This window comes from Poecilia mexicana, unplaced genomic scaffold, assembly GCF_051168715.1.
Source record: "Poecilia mexicana isolate PSO_F unplaced genomic scaffold, ASM5116871v1 scaffold_2, whole genome shotgun sequence".
NCBI classification, from domain to species: Eukaryota; Metazoa; Chordata; class Actinopteri; order Cyprinodontiformes; family Poeciliidae; genus Poecilia; species Poecilia mexicana.
Window position 1 is genome coordinate 49404964 of NW_028263371.1, and position 15888 is coordinate 49420851.

General features: G+C 36.5%; 1 protein-coding gene across 1 annotated transcript in view; it reads right to left on the reverse strand.

Moving 5' to 3' along the window:
• lrp1bb (low density lipoprotein receptor-related protein 1Bb) overlaps window positions 1-15888 on the reverse strand; it is a 318836-nt gene that overhangs the window by 175546 nt on the left and 127402 nt on the right. The window contains exons 6-7 of the mRNA XM_088002164.1: window positions 9241-9498; window positions 7305-7467 (exon numbers count right to left, since the gene is read on the reverse strand). Of these exons, the coding sequence (XP_087858290.1) occupies window positions 7305-7467; window positions 9241-9498 (421 nt within the window). The remainder of the gene's footprint in view (window positions 1-7304; window positions 7468-9240; window positions 9499-15888) is intronic.

A 15888-nucleotide genomic window follows, 5' to 3' on the forward strand; every position in this document is an offset into this window, starting at 1 on the left:
ATAAAGATGAAAAATAGTACAGAATTAAAACATATATTTAAAAAACAGAATTTGACTTCTGCAGATAATGTAAGTTTATGATTTTTTTTATACAGTGCCACTTATTTGTAGCGATAGATGACAGATGAAACGATTCTCTCCCATGCTGCTGCTAATAAAACAATTTACACCACCGTGAATTACTTTAGTAGAGAAATATACTTGGTCCAATATATTCTAGTTTTGGCTTTTTAAGATATTTCTTTATTAATCCTGCAGTGGGGAAATTTGCATCGTTACAGCTAGGGCTGTTGTAAACGAATATTTTAGTAATCGAGTAATCTATCGATTATTCTTACGATTAATCGAGTAATCGGATAAAAAAAAATTATAAAATGAAATATTGGTAAATCTGGCATAATACAGGTGTTACTATCAGATATCAATATCAGTCCAATTTTTCATATTTGAGCATCCCTAACAGTTGCTTTTTTGTAGTTTAGAAAACTAACCTGTGACAATAATAGCTCACTTTCTAAGTTAACCAGAAGTTATAGAAAAATCTGAAATTATATTGAATTTAATAACAAAGAGGCAGGCTCACAAATATGCTTATAAAAAATGTCTACAATCCAGCTTTTAGTTTATGTATTCATCTTCAGTGAGTTTAATAGATTAATTAAACTCACCTTGCCACCTAACCTGTCACGCTTTGGGTTTGAAAATACGGGAAATGCCGCCTGGAGTGGGAGGAGAGGGCGAATGAACGAACGTAAGATGGGGTGGAGGGGAGGAAATAGACCAGCGGACTGACGAACCGTTAGACCGGGGGACGAACACGGGGGGAAGCAATACGGGATATTTACAACACCTTCACTGGTCACACTCAGAAACTCATCTACCAGCCATGTACGATGCGCTCCGCCACCCGTTTCTTCAGACCGGGATATGAAATTTATTGTGCGGTTCGTCGGTAAAGCTACATTTACACGGTAAGCATCAGCTACTCAGCCGCCCGCCCTGCTCAGGCTATCCGCTCACCTCAGCGCTCTTCCCGCCGTTCGCTTTCAACCAGCAGCCCCGGAGGAGAAATGCTGCCGTACTCCAGGCATTCCCCCAGTCATTTTAAGGATGCTTATTGGTTCCCCAAAAAACGATAAAAAGTCGGGCATTATCATCAATCAATAAAATCTCCACGGGCCAATCTTGAAGATTGGACTTTATGCCGCTGAGACTTAGCTTTTGTCAACAACTCAGAGGCGGAAGTGAGAGCTCCGCGCAACGCAAATGAAGTCCCGGCCGGAACACGGTGCGCTAACTAATAAAACATAAATTAACGAAGCTTCGAGGCAGGTAAATTTTCCTCGAGGAATTTTAGTAATCGAGGTACTCGAATCATTCGAGGAATCGTTTCAGCCCTAGTTACAGCAGTACAGAGGACAGAGCAGAACCAATATAAAAATCTATATATACAAAAAATACAAGTGAATATAAAAATACTGAAACAGTATAGTATGAAATATAAAAAAATAAGTAAATTCCAGGTTTATATGTTAAGGTAGGCAGATAGGTGATGTTGCACATTTTCATAAAATGGAATGCAAATTGCTAAAAAAAAAAAAAAAAAAAAAAAAAAGACAAGTCACTCTTTAACTCATATTGCCCTTTTACATAGAAGAAGGGAAGAAGGGGTTGTACCAAGCTGCTCATGCCTGCTTAGCACTAGTACATTCTGTTCCACAACTAGCTTAAGCTCTGGCTTGATAAATTGGGGCGCTCTTGTTTTCAACTTTATACTTGACCAGAAGAAAGAACTGCTTTCACAAAGACAACAGGTAAGGCCTCATACAGACTAATAACCAGGTCAGTTATGTTTTTGGTCTAATTCAAGATAGAAAAAAAACAACAAAAAAATAAAAACCCTGAGCTCTGACACAAATAACATGAGCTATTATTATCTTCCCACTGTTCAGATTTGATATCAACTGTTGTGGCGTTTAAATAAGTCCTGTGAAATATAAGGGACAATGTTCTGACTATCATGAGATATGATCATGAGATATGGATCACGACTAAAAGAATGAAATGCTTTTAGTCCTACACAGATGTGGAATCCTACACAGATTCCCAGACGTTCCCAGATGGAGAGTGTGGCAAGGGTATGACACAAACCATAACAACAGCATGAGCTGTCCATTAAAAACGAGAAATACGCTGAGAAACAGAATTTGATGTAGATAACATAATAATGACAACACATAAAAATTGCCTAAGGGAAATTGGGAATCCATTGATGCCAAGGGGGCTGCTTTTAGTCTTTTAATTAAGTGGTGTTAAGAAAATCTTGCTCTGAATCCTGCGTTCCAGATTTCCTATCAACAGACTTTGTCACATGACTATCAGGATGTAGTGAAGAAGTTGTGTGCTTTTAGAGAAGTGGTCAAAAAAAGGCAGTCTCTCTCTGGTTTTGGTTAATCACTGGAGGTGTTTTAGTGGTAGAATCCTATAAAACACCTCATCTTTCTTACCAGTCAACTATACTCCAAAGCTAGCCACACCTGAAACTTCACATCTACTTGCAAAACTGACTCTAAAACTCTCTAAACTCCTTCCAGTTTAGAGAACTAAAAGAAACGCTGATCAATTTCAGCTCCCTCCATCACCTCTGTGTTCACACAGGTCACACAAGAAAGCTAACAAGGTATCTCAGCCCTGACAAACATGCCTTCTGGATTTTAAAGTAATAATTACATTTATAGCCTTGTTAATATTTTCACTATATTTTATTGTGTCTAAATTATTGCCACTAGAGTTTCCAAGAGCAACAAAGTAGCTTTTTCTTGCATTGCTACAATGACAATGAAGCCATAGCTTTCATCTCTTTGGGTAAAGGTCCCCTGGGGTATGACTGTACTTTTCAAAACTACTCTAGTCTGCAAATTCTGTAATTATTAGGAAAAGACTGTCATTCTTTCTTTCTGCTTCTGACTGAGCTCCCACGGTTTCTTTGAATAACAAGGTGCAGAGAATGACAGGAAGCTCGCCTAATCTGAACAAGTTAAGTTTAAGGAGAGACAGAATGTCCTTTGAACCTTAGACCTGGCTGCAGAGGGAAACTGTCTATGTCAGCAAGAACCCCAATCTTCCAAAGAAGTGTGATTGCATGTGGCATATCAATGATTGCTTCCCAGGATTAGGGGTGGTGCTGATTTTGTACTTCTTCATTCCACAGTTGGAAGAAGATCCACATGGATCCTGGAAATGAGCACCCATGATAAATAAACTGCATGGGACCAGGAAAAATGTCGGGTAGGTCTCACCATGAAAAATGTGCAAAGCAGAGAATGTGACAGAAAATCAAAATAAATACTACAGAAGACAGTTTCTTTTCTCTATCTGTGTACTTTTCAAACATTGGAAGCAGTTAATAATTGTTTTATGCTGATTAGTTAGGTTGTTTTCACTGAACTTCTCAAATGAATACCAACAGACAAAATATTATGATTCTATCAGCCTCTGAATCTTTTGAACAATATTAATTTATACTTTTAAATGTTAGATAAAATTTAAACATGTTTATAGCTGGGCAAAAAAAACAACAACAAAAAACCTGTTCAATTGTTTTTATTATTTAAAATAGTTCAAATTTAAAACTTTTTTTTTTTTTTTTTGCTTGACTCGCTTTAATTTTTAAGATGACCAAAGGTTTGTACAGACATAAATGACCCATGCTCTCCTCCTATTGATCAGCAGGACTTTGATGGGCGATATTGCTTTTGTTAAAAGGAATGCTTTGGAGAAAAGCATATTACGTTTTAGAATGACCCAGACTAAAATATGATGCAAATTTCTGTTCAAATGTAACAGTCTATTTTTGGTAGAGTTTGGAGATATCTCTTAAAATAAAGAATGTTCAACATTCGCAGTATGTAGAGAATAAACTTGCAGCTGAACTTAAAACAAAAATGTGGTTCTAGAAACTAATAAATCAGTGAGCTGAACACAAATGCACCGTTCACTTTTCGTTTTTGGAGACATTCTGTCTGCTTTATAATTATATACTACTTTGTCTTGGTCTATTACAAATACTACAACAAATTATATTTTGGTTGTGGATTAACAAAACTTTGAAAAAGATTTGAATCAACTATATTCGGCAAGTTTGTGAACACAAATGAAAAATTTGACTGTCGTTCTGCTTTGCTCTAAATAAAAACATTTCGAAAACAAATGCTATAAAGGCAATAAAAGAGGACTTTTAATCATTTTGTATTATGAAGAATTTAGCATTTATGTGCTTCAGTCAATTACTTTTTTCCACCACAAAAACGAGAAAAGGCTGTCCATCAACATCAAATCCTTTTCGATGTAGCAAAGTTAAAATGCCGTATCCAATAGAAAAAGGCAGGGAGACATCATGAGAGTCAAACAAAGATAAAAATTGGAGTGCCAAAGCAGGGCATATTCTATAAACACTGTTCTTCCTGCTGTGCCGCTATCTAACACCTCCCTCATTTCTTTTGTTTTCACTCCATTGCTCCAGGCTGACAGACCTCTCTCAGGCCCACTGCTTCAGAAACAGCTGTACCTATTTCTCACCAATTAGAGTCAGTAGGAGCGCACAGAAATGTTCTGTCTTATACAGGCAATCTAGCCCTTAACCTAAAATGTGATAAGGCATTATTGTACAACAAAATCCCTCAACTGCTGACTTACAGTAACAAAAGGAGGATTCTCAGTTTAAACACATTCTCAAACTTGCTTCATATTTACCAAAAGCTGTAGCATATTCCAGGAACTGAACTGCATTTAATGAGAGCAGAGATGCAGCCGACCAAATCAAAACTGGTCATGCCATTCGGAAACCAACAGCAAATTATTTTGATTAGACCCGCCGGCATAATAGCAGCCCAAGTTGATGAATAAAGCTGAGTTTTCTACAACAAAAAAATACCACAAAGTGGTAATGCAGTTCTGCTTCATCTGCTTCAACTTTCAGATTAATTATGCAGGGTGTTAACATGCAAGATTTATACTGTTTTGTCATGGCCTTAAGGGGATGGTCACGGCAGAATAAGAAAAGTAGCTTAGAGCAGAAGCAAGGTGCACTCAAATTCAGCCGTGTTTGGATAGAAACATTTGACCACAAGCAAGGCTTAAATTAAACACTCTTTGTCTTCTGTTTGCAGACTGTTCCTCAAAATCCCAGAGAGGAAAAAAAGGGATGCTACAATGTTGCTCTGACTCCAAGTTTACTGCCAAATCTTTGCAAAATAATAGGCTCGCATTTGCCGGCTAGGCAGAGGTAGAAATGCAAAAATGACTGAATCCTTGATAATTGGTGCACAGTTTGATAAAGCTTGTGTAAGCAGTTTACTTAAATGATTTGCTTATTTTTTTTATAACTCTGTCTTACTTAAAGTGCTAAGAATCTTCTCTCAAAAAGTGTGATCCTGAACACAGCCCACCACATGCTGTTAGTGTTCACAGGGGGTATAATGTGTTTTCCTCTATCCTTACAGACAAACATCCAGTGATGGAAAGTCCAGCAGGGACATTTTTTCTGTGGCAACATCAGTGAATACAGATGAATGTGTGGACAATTTGAGCTTTCTGAGGCATCACCGGCTGCCTGTCAAATTAAACAGCTCAAATAAAAAAAAGAGCTGAGCCATAGGAGAGGAAGACGATCTTAGAATGCCTTCCTTCTCGGATAAACATATTTTTATTTGTGTGAATACTGAAAAGCATTCACTCCATAGTGATCCTCTTGCTCTTTCAAACTGTTCTGTTCATGCTGCAATCTTTTTATCATTTCTACCTTTCACTTTTCGAAACATTCAGATTTTTCAGGACATAATGATTATGGCTTCTATTATTTAGTTATTTATATTATTTTCCTAAATAAAAAAAGAAGAAAAAAAAGCGTTGCTTGCACTGAGCAACAACAATTTGTTTAGAATCCAGGCTTTCCAGTGGATTCAATTTTGACTAAATTCCCAGAGGGTTAGAGTCCCAGTTAAACTCTCTCACTGTTTATCCAATGTCACATGCTGTTTTTATTTCAATTATGTAAAGCACTTTGAAATGCCTTGCTGCTGAAATGTGCTATACAAATAAAATTTGATTGATTGATTGATTGATTGATTGATTGATTGATTCATTGATTCTAAACCACTTGAAAGTGAAAGGTGAGAACATACAACTCTGGTTTCACCCTCTCTTCATCGATTTCCAATTCAATTTAGAATTCATTGAAAGTATCTTTATATGTTTTTAAGTTTCTGAATGGCAGTGTCCTTCTTGCCTGTCAAAACGTCTGTATATGTAGGTTCCATGACATTCACTAACAGCGGTGGATCAGATGCTTTCAACTGTGTGCAACTGTCAAGAAATTTAAATGTCATGCCTTATATATGAAAAAAAAGCTCATCTACTTTTCTATGCACTAAAACAATAAATACATAAATCAGGTTAGGTTGCCAAAAAGAATAAAATGGATCATTACATGAATACTACACTTTGACTGAAATGAGCTTCTTCCACCATGAGCACATGTTCATCAGCTAACATTTGTCCTGCTTCAACCATTCAAATATTAGATCATTCATATATTTTAGGAGGTCATGATGTTTGCCTGTGCTCTTATGTCAATATATATTATGTTAAGATATAATATGTGTAATTTATATTTTCTAAAATAGAAATTTAGATTTTTATATTTCACAATTTGTATGAAATCACAGAGTAAGATAGTATATATTCTAACAAGCTAATAGCAACAGGTTATGCTTAGACAGCTGGTGAACCTTGCTAGTAACATGGCTGAATATGAAGAGAGAGTAAGAGCTTTTAGTAAGCGCTACAGGTACGGCAGAACTGAGTTACAAACACACATACGTTGAAACATACTGCTTAATTCTTCAATGATTTTTGCTTCTTTATAGTAATGGAGTTCATTTTCTAGAAATATATTTTTACATTTAATTATGACGTATAAAGAAGTAAATTAGTGTTGAATTTGAATTTATTTTAACACTACAGACTCAGTGGTTTTGCACTTTTTGCCTTTAAAAGAAACCTGCTCATCTGCCATTGTAGCTTCTAATACTTTACTATTAAACTCTGCAGGGATTTCTGCATCACTGCAGGTTTTAGCAGTGAAGCAGGAAATTTGAACTAATAACATCCACACTGCAATTTTGCAAAAAATGCAGCCCTTCAAATCTTGTGTTATTTTTGCTCTTGTATAAAAAAAATGCATGATGGAAAGTTATTTGGAGCTTTCAGAGAGGATATGATTTTTTTGTTTGCACTTTACTCACCCCATGAGAGGATCCAGGGCTATTCCTTTTGGATTCAGCAGGTCTAGTTGAAGAATTGTAACACATGTGTCCCCGGCACGATTGCAGACGAATACCTTGTCAGAGGCGTGTTCAACAAAATAGAAGTTTCCTGTCAGCCAGTCAATGGCCATCTGCTCCACATCTGCAATGAATAAATACGTGACAGATATTGTCACTGGGCAAAGAACACAAATAACTATACATGTAACAATCGAAATAATGTTTTAGTTGATATTATGGCAAGTATTTTAAAAAAAATCTAAGCGTCATTATACTGCAAGTTGTCTTTCATTATATAGCTGTTTACAAGACTAAAAAGTGAATAAAACTTCTATGCTATTTCAAAGCAAAACATGAAAGAAATTATATCCCATTTCATGTCACAAAAAGTGAGGGGAAAGGAGTATTAGGCTGTTTAAACAATCTCTAAACATTTGCAAACTCGTAGATTTTCAGTACAAACCGAAATATGCTTCAATATTTCCTTTAGACTATTTACCATTATTTCTGAGAACTGCATCATATCTGTGATGCATGACATTGACCAACTTTTGGGCCAGTAAATGGGCCTATCAGCCCATAAAGATTAGATACATAATAAATAATAATGAGAGTATTATAATACTGAGAGTCTGCTGAGTTTATTATATGAACTACTTCTCAGTTGAAGGCTCCTAAGAACAGATCTAAACCCCATCATGGAGGAGCATTGTTGTGATCATCTCCTGAAGGGCTTCCTAGGAAGAGAGAGAGGCCTATTTCAAGGTGTCTCATATGGCTATAATGCAAAGTAAAATTTATTTTAAGTTATTTTTGATATATACAACATTTTCATAACTGAAGGTAATATAATTACTTGATTGTGATATGATTTGGCACTATGTGCCTGGAAAATACATAATACCCCTGTGCCCCCCTTTAAGCAATGGCCACTGAAACATGTTCTTGCATATAATACACAACCACACACATTGAGTTCCACCATATTATTTTAACATCGCCCTTCTTTTAATTAATTATTCAAGCACACAATATCAGAAGCATGCATGCAATGACAGTGGGGTGTGTTAGTTTTCTAGTGCTACAAAAAACCCACTAGAAGCTTATCTGCCATATAGAGATATAAGTTATTTTGTTTGTTGTTTTTTTTGCAAAAACACTGACTGATCTGGATGGTGATGCGGAACTGCTATTATTTTGAATACAACTGTATTTAATAATAAACCCCTGCTTTGACCTTCGAGATTGTAATTTAGAGTTCTTTTGAGCTATTTTTAATAAATTCCAAGCACTCCCCTGAGAGACACCATTGTCTTTCACAGAAGCGACAGTATTCACTGTTATGAATACTAGGTTTGATGTGTAAAACTGGCATAAAACTACTTTGAATTTTACCATGGCAACAGATAATTCTTACTTTCTGAAATTATTTTGTCATTTTTGTGTATACCTAAGCACGTTTGTTGTACATGCTTTGTAACTTGAGATATATCTGTCTCTGTGAAAATAAGATGAGCTGCATTCATGAACGCTAAATCAAATGTTGGTGATTTATGTTTCCAATGATCTATAGTGGAAAAGGAATTCAGAAGCAGCAATGCTTTTGATGCCTGCAGGCAGGAGTGACAGCTATAGGATAAAGGTGAATCCCAAAATTGCTGAGGCTAACCTGTCTTAAACTGCACAGATAATGAGGAGCTAGAGGCGCCTTGCAGCTAAGAGCGTGGAGAAGAGAGAGCTGGAGCAAAATAATGTTCAGCCGATGTGTGAAGAGGCATTTTTTAATACGTACCAAAGCTGAAAGAAATGCCAATTTTTCCTTTTCCTTATGTAAATGAGTTAAATCCATCACTAGAGTAGCAGCAAGAAAGGACTATGTAACAATAAGAACTGAGATCTGGGAAAAAAAACATACGTTGTATACTCCGTTGTGTTTTTATTTCTTGTTCCCGTGTGAATCCACGTAGATTCCTTGTTGCGGCGCAGCGGAGTTGCCCAGAGGACTCTGTAGCCAGGGCCCAGCAAACCCTTTCCTGGCTGTGCTGGAAATCCAATGCCAGTGTTCCATTTACACTTAGGGACCTCAGGGGCTGAAGACCCGTTCCATTTAGATGGGTGATGACAATACGATTTGAGCTACCAATAAGAAGCACTGGATGGCTGTCACCCGGATCTAAAATAAATGGAGAAAAAAATAAAAGAAGGAAAATTGTTTATTTATTTGAGGAGCACAATTTTCACTCAGGAGCTGCTCAGCATCAGGAGGCAAGCTGTTCTCTTTCTTTCAAACCATCATATTAATATCCGGTTACGTTTCCACCATGTAGTGGACTTTGACAGGCTTCACTAATTCATTGGTATCTTAAAATCATCATCAATAGACCATTTATCTGCAGTCATTGGTAGCTATGCTAACTAGACTGAGCATTTACAGCAGGCTATGCTAGCTATAGCATACCACAGAGCAAGAGGTAAAGGAGGAGGAGGATGAGCAGCACCACACAAGATGGTGATTGACAGCGCTAAGACCCACCTCCTGCCTCTGTTTTTTACATTTCTTTTCTAGATAGTACTGGGAGAAGGCAGTTTTTCTTTCTTTTTCCCAGATTACCTCTCATACCATACTGTCAAGACATAGTGACAGTTTTAAATATATAAAAGATTGTCTTCTTATATATAAAAGTTATATACTGCAGCTTTAATTTCACTTAGGAGGAGAGGGGACAGGTCAGGAGGGAAAGTGGCAGCAGATATCTGTAACTTAAACGCAACCTATTTGTAGAATACCCACAGTTTAAACTGCCCAGCCTCCAGTGCAGACAGGAGGCTATTTTATCATTTTAATAAAAATTGTTTCAATTTCTGTCAGTAATATATACATTCTTTTTGCTGTGTAATTGTAAAAAGAGCAAAGAGACGGGAGAAAGCCACAGATTCCCAGGAATAATGCTAATTAGCTCATCACTGAACACTTGGAACTCACCTTTTCCACTGGGACAGGGGGGGAGGGCTTATTTTGGTATGGGGGCCAGAGCTGCTGCCGACTGACTCATCTGTTGTTAAGTGTGGTAAAAGCTACAGAGACAAGTTAAATATATGACTAGCTTGGTAATTCTTTTCCTTCGCTGATTAAATGTGGTGAAATGGAGGCAAACAGTAGTATGTAGCTAAGCTAACTATGCTAAATGGTTGATAATCTCACACAGTCCACCTACCTCTCTTGGAGAAAAACTGGGTTACAAATTGATACTCTTTTTTTTTTGTCTGTCTTCTATTTCTCTCAATCTCGCTATTTTTCTTAAAACTTGACTATTTGGCGATATACTAAGATACTGTAGTTTTTGTCTTGTGCTAACTGCTGCTGATCACCGTCAAGTGCACTAAGCAGCAGGAACAACCCATTTCATGAAGATACAGGGGGGTGTTCAGTTCAAATATGGATATTTGCCTTTTGGTCTGAAAGGGGTAACATTTAATTTTTACTGCTAAAAACAAGTTTAAAAATTTATAATTTTATTATTGACATTATATCGAAATATTTTATTCTATTTCTATTTTTTAAAAATCAATTTTTGGGGGAGCCTCCTGTCGGCCGGGGGCCCTTTGAATTTTCCTGGACCCCCACCGCCCCCCCATATGGTGCCATTGACCCCCTCCAAAGATTTTGAAACATTGCTATTGACTGCAAATAATATGGAAATAAAAGATGAGATATATAGCATATCAGATCAAAATATCAGCATAATTGCCAGATATTGTATCTGGATCTAAAACACAGTTCAGAAAATTAGCCATTATTTGAAGCTTAACCAGCACATTTTCAGTCAAAAAGTAGAAAGAATTGGATAGATGGAGCTAGATAGATTTTGAATTTCCAAACAGCTAAGCTGCATCTGTCATTTTGTTGTAACACACTCATTTTGTTGTAAGTCTTCAATAAAGATCAATAAGCCAATCTCAGAAGCCATGCAAGTCTAATATAAAATCTATAACATCCACTGTTTCACTGATGAGCTAGAATATTAGGATAATTTCTTTCTCCAGACTTTAACCTATCCATCATTTTTGTAAAGATTAATTTTTGTCTAATTGGTCTAAAAAGTGTGCCTCAATGTTTTTTAGAGCTCATCTCTTTGCCTTTAAGCAAATTTCAATCTTTAGATAGATTCTTTTTGCTAATAGTTTGTGTCTCCTGGTGAATCCATGAACTTCCCTGCAAACAGCGGATTGTGATTCCTTTAGTCCTGCTGTTTGGAGGAGTGTGCTTATGCCATTAGTAGTTTTTGTGTGTTTTTTTCTTTAAAGATCTTACAATATTTCTGTTGTCAACTCCCGATGGTATCCTTGGTATACGTCTGTTACTTTGCACCTCCGTGGTTTCTTTTTTCTTGAGGACATTCCAAATGATTTAACTGGCCAATGTTTGTGCAATGGCTCTTATTGATTTTTCCATCTTTTCTGAGCTTCACAGCTGCTTGTTTTTTTTTTACCCATAAACGGCTCTCAGGTTTTCATGTAACTGGAAATTCTGTACACACAGGCAAAACCCAACAGAGAATACAATTAGTGCTGTTCATTGTTTAAATAATCGGAGTAACAGAACACAGCTGTAAAAAAAAAAAAGTAGTAAAATTCAGCAACTTGTCCAGATACTTTGACCCAAAGATGTTGGTGCTCTATAATAAATAATCATATCCTCTAAGTTGTGCATAAAATCTAGATATAAATGGATGGAAATGTAATCTGAAATTTTGATTTGTTGATGTTGTCTCATCTTTTAATGTGAAGTCCAAAATGTTTGCCATTTACAGAAAAAATTAAGAAAATAGTCCCACTATTGCAATTATGGAATGGATGTAAAATTTCACACTCAGGATCATTGCTTAAATTTTAAAGTAACATCAATTAGAATGTTTTGTTTAGGGTTGATTTTTTTTTTTTGAAGAAGAAGAAGTGTCAGTGTTTCTTTATAGAAAAAAGTCAACTATAAACACATTATATAAAGATGGATGCAGATGCAGGTCACAATAATATACATTTATGAACACTTTCTCTTTTTTCCACCTTTGGAGTGTTTTGCTTGAATGGTTATTGACAACTTATTTTAGAAAGCTCGTAAAATCCATGTTTTCAAACTGGTCCTATAAAAAAAATGTGGTAGTGGGTAACACAATAACAACATTTTGATTGAATTCCTTAAGCAATCAATGAGCTAATTTCCAGAACATCATTTGTAGGTTCATGAGTATGAGTGACTAATTGGGCCTCGTCATTTAAAACTAATATCAAACTGGAAACTCATTTCTTCACATTAGTAATTCTATAAATAGTCATCCCCTTTAAAGTGACTGGCCTAATTCAACAGCCAACTGGTCCAGTAGTCTCACAATAAGTGTAATGGAGATCAGCTGGGTGGCATGACTGTGTCTCAAGTAATTGTAGTATAAAGACACATGTGTCTGGAAGGTCCATTCACTAGGTAATCAGTATTCCTGGCTACAATTACAGCACAAAGACAAAGGAACACTTCAAGCAAATCACAGAAAAAGTTATTGAAAAGTATATGTCATAGGATGGATATAAAAAAAATCTCTAAGGTGCTCAATATCTCCTAATCCATCATCAACAAATAGAAGGTATATGTCACATGTGTAAATCTGCCTACATCAGGTTGTTCTTGCATACTGAGTGACTGTGCAAGAAAGGCGTATAACTACAACGAAGGCGTCACAAGCTTCAGTAGGTGAGATAGAAGAGGCTCAGCATACAACAACTATTGCCTGGATTCTTCGCCAGTCAAAGCTTTATGGGACAGCAGCAATGAGAAAGCCAGGGTTGAAGAAAACTCATATCCGCATTTCACTGGAGTTTGCCAAAAGGCATGTGGGAGACTGCATGGTCAAGTGGAAGAAAGTTTGTTGGTGGTTTTGGCCACCAGACTAGACACTGTATGTTTGGTGGGCATCAAACACTGCAAATAACCACAAATTCACAGATTCCAATGTGAAGGATGGCAACAGGAAGATCATGTTGTGGATCCTGCTGCCTCTCTGCAGGTTTGTAAAGGAAGAATGTAAAATAATTGCAGCAAAAAATGAAGGCAAATGCTGGAGAACAATTTGTTTCCATCTGCAAGAGAACTGCAACTTGAGAGAACATTTATTTTCTCTGAAGCTACACAGAAGTGATCTGAAAACAACAAGGTGTATGTCCTGGAGTGGACCAGTCAAAGCCCAGTCATCAATTCTACAGAGAATTTGTGGCTAGACTTGGAAAAGAGCTGTTCATAGCTGATCCCCAAGCAACCTGGCAGAGCTTGAACAGTTCAGCAAGGAAGAATAGAGTAAAGTTGCAGCGCCCGTATGTGCAAGCCTGATTGAGACCCATCCACACAGACTCCATGCTGGGATGGCAACTGAAGGTTCATCTCCTAAGTACTGACTTGAAGGGGGTGAATATTTATGCAATCACCTATTTTGTCTTGCATATTTTTATTTGTCATTATTTTAAAGAAATCTGTTTTCACGTAAGGTTTCTTCTTTTTGTAAATTTTGTCAAAAAGAAAGCTTGTTGATCATGATTGTTTCATGAAAGCAATAAAAAAGATTAAACATGCAAAGGGACACAGATATTTTATATCTATGATTATATTCATAAATGCATGAACTCTACATTCACCAATGAACACCTTTACAACTCCTACAACAATCTCAAAATGTTGCCAAATACTTCCGTAGTGTTTTAGAAATTAGACTTTTTGGAATATGAACAAAGGATGTCTGCATATTTGGGTGTTCATGATCACTTCAGCTCACAGCACATAATTGCAGTGATTATCAGGCTATATGAACATTTCGGACTCAGTCGGTATAGCCATTCATTCATTTTTCATTTTTTACTGTAAAGATCTGCTTACTGATTCATTCAGCTCTTGCGTTTATGATTTACTTTCCAACATGGACTGCTGGATGTCCATCATTTGAAAACCAGCATATGTTTTTTGTGCGAAAAATTACAGATGCTTGTAAAAAACAACAACAAACAAACAGACCAGATTTGTAAGCAAAACAATAAATAAATATTGCCATGTAAAAAGCCAAATTATTTCCAGTCCTACACAGTAAATTTAATATTTAAGCAACCACTTATCCTGCAGAAAAATTGCTAGCCAAATCCCAAAAATACTCTTAAATGCAATAAGTTAAACAAATAAAACACTGGAACCACATGTAGCAACTGAGGAGGGAATTGGTGGACTTTTTCCCAACCCCGATCGTCCAGCAATAGACCATAGTGGTAAAACGGAAATAAGCTGCTTTTATGGGCTTAATTGACCGTGCACATTCTCTGACATCAGGTTCGCCCTCTTAAAAGGGACCCTATTTATCCCAATCTCCCACACAAGTTCAAGTCAAGGGCTCCTCTCCTAATGCACGCAATAAATCAGAATGTCGGGTCACATAACTACTAGTGCATGACTCAGAAGGGGTACTCGGACGTTTTGATGGAGATCTGTTTATATCCACCATTAGGTGTGCATTGTTGTGGGGTTTTTATTCTGTCAAAAAATAAACAAAGTATGAACTATTAAAACTAATGAACAGCAGTGAACACATTTTGCTACATGTTACAGCAACAAACTTGAACATACTTATTGTGGTTTTATGTGAGATGCCAACACAAAGCAGTGCTGATTTGTGAAGCAGGTTGAAAATGATATACGGGTTTCAATATTTTTCATAAATAAGCATTTGAAAAGATGGTGTGCGTCTGAAGAACCACCTTTCACTTCAATTATAGCTGCAAGTTGTAGCTGCAGTACTGCTGCAATTTTTGCATCTAAAGACTGGATTTTTTTTTTCTTATTTTCTGCTAAGTGGCTCAGTCAAGTTGTTACGTGTTCCTTAAACTTAATTGTTTCTTCAGTTATATTTATTAACAAACTTTTTCAGCCTGAACCGAAGAAATGATTTACAGTATACCAAGATTAGTTACACACAGGTGAACTATATTAACTAACTGGATAACATGTCTCCAAGTGGATGAATTTTAATTCCCTTAGGTATCCATGTAAGGGATTGAATATACTGGCACACCACACATTTCAGAATTTTATTTGTAAAAAAAAACCAAACATGTCTTTGCTTAAACTTTAAATTCTGCAGATAATTGTTTATTGAAAATAGATTGAAATTTGTGTCTGTAATGCGATGAAATGGGTTGCGGCATGGCTTATTTTGACATCCTGCTGCTGCTGTACACAAAACAGTAAATCCAATGTGTTACTTTGTTGGGTTTAATGCCTTCAGCGCAGAGAAATCAGATGGGGATGGTGAAGATAGGAAAATATTGACAAAAGTTTCTACAAGCTTCTTTTCCCCAAGTTATTTTGCTGAAATTAAATTGGTTGAGTGCAGCCAGGCTGATGGTTTTCAGGGATCTGTTTGGGCCTTGACAAGAGGCTTGCCAATAAATATAGTTAGTGTCTATTGAAAAAGGGTTTACAACCTGAAACTGAATGAATCTTAGATTTACAACGACTTCAATCTGGATCAAAAATATC